Source organism: Chinchilla lanigera, unplaced genomic scaffold (genome assembly GCF_000276665.1).
Source record: "Chinchilla lanigera isolate Chin_1 unplaced genomic scaffold, ChiLan1.0 scaffold00067, whole genome shotgun sequence".
NCBI lineage: Eukaryota > Metazoa > Chordata > Mammalia > Rodentia > Chinchillidae > Chinchilla > Chinchilla lanigera.
In genome coordinates this window covers 445,891-451,898 of record NW_004955468.1, presented here as the reverse complement: position 1 = coordinate 451,898, position 6,008 = coordinate 445,891, and the positions used below count along the sequence as shown (strand labels likewise).

The following is a 6,008-nucleotide window of genomic DNA, read 5'->3' as shown; positions in this document are numbered from 1 at the left end:
GGGGAGCTGGCGACGCACCTGGAGCCGGGAGGAGGGAGCGGTGCAGGGAGGGGCGCGCGGCTGGAGAGGATGGGACCGGAAGGGCCGGGCAGCGGCGGGGCGAGGCTGCCGGGGGAGCCGGGGAGCGAGGGAGCGGCCTGGACTTCAGAGGATCTGGGGGTGCGCTGAGGGAGCTGGGGTCGCCGCCACCACGGCGGAAGGCTGAGGGCAGAGTCCAGAGGGACGGGGTCGCTGCGGGCAAGGATGCCGTGCTGGGAGTCTGGGGAGCAAGAGAGAAAAGACCAGGCTCACCAACAGCAGAAGGGAAGGCTGGGGGTGGCCTGGCCAAGGCGACTCCAGCACCGAGTGCCCCGGACTTTCTGGGTCTCTCTTGGTCCAGATCAGGACCGGAGAGCCAGGCCTGTGGGGTCTCGGGTCTGGCCCCACCTCACCCCTGCCGTGCCACTGAGTCACCTGCTTGCTCAGTTTCCTATCTGTGACGGGAGGTGGTGATCAGGGCCGCCGCCACCTCACAGGAATGCTGCGGGGCTCCCAGGGCATCTATGCAAAGCGCTGGGCACTGGGGCGCTGGCAGCCGCCAGCCTGTCATCTTCTCTCCCTCCAGCACCCGGAGAACCACTCCCCCAAGAGCTCCTCCCCGCCCTGCACCAGGCCCAGCGCACAGGCAGACAGACCAACAGACAGCACTACCGAGCTCCCTCCGCTCTCCGCCCTCCTGAGGGAACCTGGACTTTGATCCACTCCTCAGCCCTGCCTTCCCCTCTCGGCCCCACCAGCATCACCCTACCACCATGCACGCCCTTTCTGGCTGCTGTCTACTCCTGCTTCTCTTTGTGGTAGTCCGGGGAGCCCTGGAGACCCCCAGCGCGATCCCGGTGCACGTCCATCTGTCCTATCCAGGTAAGTATCTGTGACCCCTCCTGAGGCCTCTCCTAAGGAGGCTTCATGATATTTCATTGGTTAGGGGCTCCGGAAACTTAGGAATCCTAAGCTGGCAGTCTGTTCTTCCTGGCCTCAGTTGTCTGACTCTGTGAAATGGGATTATAGTCATGTACCTATATGGAAAGTGTCGATGGTGTCCGGCCCATCATGAGCTCTCTCTGGCTCCAGATGGGGTTGCTGTTGTCCTTGTTTATCATGTCACTGTTGGATCTGGGAGACCTGGCATGTGAGTGTGCGCTTGGCGTGATAATCAGTTGTGGACTGGGGGTATAGCTCAGCGCCTGCCTGGCAAGCACAAAGTCATGAGTTCAATCCTCCGCTCCTCTTCCCTGAGGGCTGGGTCCCACTCCTGCATGGAGAGGTGAGAAGCACAGTGTGAGGACCTGGGCTCTGCACCTTCTCTGTCCAAGTTGCCTGGGCTCGAATCCCAGCTTTGCTACTTACTGCTGCGTAACCTCAGCTGAGTGATTTCACCTCTCTGGCCTCAGCCTCTGCATCTGGACAATGGGTGATACGAGTGTGACCTCAGGGTGAGGAGTTCATGAGTCACTACCTGTAGAATGACAGGCTGAGGTTGGTGAGTTGCAGAGTATCACACGTTCTTGTCTCAGGACCCTTCTGGAGGTTACCAAGAACCTCTGAGAGCCAGGTATTGTGGTGCACTCCTGTACTCCCAGCACTCAAGAGGCTGAGGCAGGAAGATCACCATGAGTTTGTGGCTAGGCTGGACTACATAAGTGAGTTCAAGGCCAGGCTGAACTACATAGCGAGACCCTGTCTCAAAAAACAAAAAAACAAACAAAGAAAAAATGAATCTCCAAGAGATGGTTCTGGAGATACCTGCTGGTACTGGGCATATTAGAAATGAAAACAAAGACACCCAAAATATATATTAAGCTATTATGATGAACAATAACAAATCCCTTCTGTATGAATGTAAATAACATGTTTTGTTTTGTTTTGAGAAGGGATGTTATTATATTGCCCAGGCTAATCTTGAACTCCTGAGCTCAAGCAATCCTCCTGCCTCAGCCTCCTGAGTAGCTGTGAAAACAAGCCCACATGATTGTGCCTGGCTTCACATAAATGCTATTTTATTTATTTATTTTTGTCTTTTTGAGACAGGATCTCACTATGCAGTTCAGGCCGGCCTTGAGCTCACTTTGTAGCCCACGCTGGTTTTGAACTCCCAACAATCCTCTTGCCTCAGCCTCCCAAGTGCTGAGATTATAAGCCTGTGCCACCATGCCCAACATAAATGCCTTTTGAAATGAAAAAAAAAAAAAAAAGCCCTCTATTTTGCCAAAGAAGAAAGTTGGTAATGATTGTGGTGTTATCTACGGCACTTACATCTTTTTAGATCACTTTGATGTCTGACTGAATAGACGACTGGGTTCTCCTGCTTTTGCTTCCATTTTGGCTGCTGTGAGGAGTTGCTGTGGATGATGTCGATGAGGGAATCTTGCTTCACACAGATACCTGGTTGTGCCGGGCATAGTGGCACATGCCTGTAATCCCAGCACTCAGGAGGCTGAGGCAGGAGGATCATTGCAGGTTTGAGACCAGCCTGGGCTACAAAGTGAGCTTAAGGCCAGTCTGAACTGCATAGTGAGACCCTGTCTCAAAAAAACAAAATAAAACAGATACATGGTTGAAACGGGGAGAAAGACTTTAATACATTTCAGATCATTGTGGCTACTTTTCTTTGATACTACACCAAAAGTGAATATACAGGGTGTTTTTTTAAAAAGCTTTTTATTTTGAAATAATTTTGACTTGCAGAAGAGTTCCAGAGATAGTAAGGGGCTGCTGTATAATCTCTACCCATCATCCCTAGTGGACGCCTCTTCTCCAACTACGGTACCAACGTGAAAGCTAAGAAATTAACATTGATAGGAAGTTATTAATGAAACTTCAAATTTTACCACCTTTTCTGCTAATGTCTTTATTCTAATTTGGAAGTGTTTAGTGTCTAGTCTCTTCCATCTGTGACAGTCTTTCAGTCTTCCTTGGGTTCTCATGTCCTTGACACTGGTTTTTTTGTTTTTGTTTTTGTTTTTTGTTTGTTTTGAGGTGAGTTTCTCGCTATGTGGCCCAGGCTGTCCTCACATTTCTGGGCTCAAGCAGTTCTCCTGCCTCAGCTTCCTGGGTAACATTCACTGCAGGTGTGCGCCATCACAACCAGCCTCTTGACACTTTTAAAGAGAGTCATTTCTTGTTGTTGTTTTTGCAATGCTGGGGATTTAATCGAGCACCTTTGCACTGAGCTACATTGCCAGCTCTTTTTTTATTTTGAGACAGGGTCTTACTAAGTTGCCCAGGGTGAGCTTGAACTTGTACCCTCCTGCCTCAGCCTCCCAGAGTGCTGAGCTTACAGGTGTGCACCACCACACCCTGCCAAAGAAAGTAATTTCTGAAAGTCCAGTTGTGATGGGAATCAGAATTACGTGAATAAAGTGGTGTGGCATTCACTGGCCAGGTTGTGTCTGGCCCGGCGCTTTTTAGGGGAATCTTTACAAGGGCAAGACAGCAAACCACGTTCTTAGCACTGCTGTGGAGACTCAGTGACACCTCAGCTGTCCTGTGGCCTTCACAGTAATGCATAGCAAATACACTGTCCTGCAAGCTTCCCATAGACAGCTTGTCTAACTTTGCACTCATATTAAGCCAGAGGTACTATTGTCACTCCCATTTTACAGAAAAGTAAACTGAGGCTCATAGAGGTGAAGAATCTTGCCCCAGGTCACATAACTTGGAAACTGAATGCACCAGAGCCTACGATTGCTCCTTTAAAGCTTTTAATTTTGTACCAATTTTTTTTTCCTTTTACAGAGCAGTCATGACAGGTTTTTTTTTTTTTTTTTTTTTTTGAGGAGTGAAAGAGTAAAGGAAAAATTAACTCTGTAGAGCAAACTTAGGCCAAATAAGAGAATGGATAAAAGCAAAAATAAAAGTACACCCTGGTCCAGAAATGCAGAAGTCACGCTAGCCAGTTTACACTTTTAACAAATTTATTTTGAATGTAATATTAAACACTGTACTTAGGATTTTTTAATCTGTGCCTCTGACTAGTGTGTAGTTTTGCTGAACTGAAGCAGAATTCTGTGTACATCTTTATGTGGTACCTTAGGAGAATCAGACCGGTACACGATGTGTAAGGGTCAAAGCAGGGTAATAAGATCTTCCATCTCCTCCAACGGTAATCATTTTTACATGTGGGGGATTTGTGTTAGTTTTAGAATTAACAGAAGAGTTCCAAAAATATTGTAGAGAATTCTTATCTACTCCTCACTCAGTTCCTCTTAGTGTCTGTCTCTTATACAACCATGATATCATCACTAAGAGCAGAAATCTAGGCCAGGTGCAGTGACATTCACCTGTTGCCCCAGCTACTGAGGAGGCTGAGGTGGGAGAATTGCCTGAGATAGAGCCATCCTGGGCAACATAGTGAGGTCTGTCGGAAAACAAAACAAACAACCAAAACAAAACAAAATGAGGAAACCAATGTGGGTATGATATCATTGCTTAAACTACAGACATTCGCATTTTACCAGTGTTTCCACAAATATCTTTTTGTTTTTGTTTTGTTTTATGGCACTAGAGATTGAACCCAGGGCCTTCACCCTGAGCTACATCCTCAGCCCTTTTGTTTTTTAATGCGAGACAAGGTCTTGCTAAGTCACTTTGTTTCCCAAGCTGAGCCCAAATTTGGGATCCTCCTGCCTCAGCCTGTTCTTTTGCAGGATCCAGTCCAGGATCAAGGCTGTGTCCGCTGAGTGTCCAACCTGCCCGGTCACTTTTGAACTCTCTGTCTTCTGTGGTCTTGTTATTTTTGAGTGCGAATCACCTATTTTGTCAGACGTCCCTCACTTGAGATTTGTCCGACGTTGTCTCGTGACTGGAATTCAGCACTGGGTTCTGCGCGAGATTGGCAGGGATGACACGAGAGGGTCCACCTGGTGGATGTGGCGTGGCTGCTGCCCGTGGTGTGGTCCTTGCTTGGCTGGCTCAGGAGGTGCCTGCTGGGTTTCTCCATTGCGAAGTTACTATTCTTCCCTTTGTGGTTAATAAGTAGCCGGAGAAGGTTGCTCAAGACGGCGTAAATCCTGTTCCTCCACGAACGTTCGCCCACTAGTTTTTATATATAATTATTGTAGGCAAGAGTGGATCCTTCTGCAATAATTATTAGTGTGGTGTTTGTCTGATTGTGATTTTCTAATTTTCTCGTTCCTCCTTTTGTATCATTCCTTCTTCCCATCTAATTAAAATTTTGCTGTAAGGAAGAGCTGTCACGAACTCACAGCTATTGCTTTTATTCCACAAGTAAAACTCCAGTACTGTTGGTACTCATTCTGCTGCTCATGAAGGCCCAGATTAGAGCGCTTGGCATTTCTTCAGCCTGGCTTCCCAGGCTTTTACCAGGCTCACATCGTTGCAGGGCACTTCCTCACTTCCGGCCGCCACAAATTACGATCTTCCCCAGCCCCAGAATCACTCATTTCTCCACTTAGACTGAGTTCCGTTCGTGGGATAATGGGTCATTTGTTTTTTTGTTTACTTCTTTGGTTTTGTTTGCTTGTTTGTTTGTTTTTGTCTTTTTCAGACAGGGTCTCCCTATGCAGTTCAGGCTGGCCTTGAGCTCACTTTGTAGCCCAGGCTGGCCGCGAGCTCACAATGATCCTCCTGCCTCAGCCTCTCGAGATTATAGGCATGCGCCACCACGCCCAGCTACTTCTTTGTTTTTTGTATGTGGAGTTTTTTTTTGAGACAGGGTCTCACTGTGTAGTGCAAGCTGCCCTTGAACTCGCTTATGCAGCCCAGGCTGGCCTCAAATTCACAGCGATCCTCCTGCCTCAGCCTCTAGAGTGCTGGGATTACAGGGGTGCGCCACCATGCCCAGCTGAACGGGTCTTTAGAAACCAAGATCTGAGCACTCTGTAAGCTCTTTGCTAACAGGGTGAAACTGCCCCTGGTTCCTCTCAATGCACAGAGCAAGGCCACCTGCCTTGTGTCCTGTCAGGCAGGCCCACACATCTGTTTTTTTGTACCCACACGTCTGTGTCAGT

General features: G+C 48.3%; 1 protein-coding gene across 3 annotated transcripts in view; it reads left to right on the top strand.

Annotated features, from left to right (window-relative positions):
* Positions 1-6,008, top strand: part of LOC102028399 (iron/zinc purple acid phosphatase-like protein) — a 19,942-nt gene that overhangs the window by 950 nt on the left and 12,984 nt on the right. Inside the window, exons 1-2 of one of the 3 annotated variants that reach the window (XM_005399797.2) lie at positions 23-159; positions 605-900. In XM_005399797.2, coding sequence (XP_005399854.1) covers positions 792-900 — 109 coding nt within the window. In that variant the 5' untranslated portion in view covers positions 23-159; positions 605-791. Of the gene's footprint in view, positions 1-22; positions 160-592; positions 901-6,008 lie in introns of those variants that run through there. The other 2 variants (XM_005399796.2, XM_013522275.1) reach the window with 2 other exon arrangements.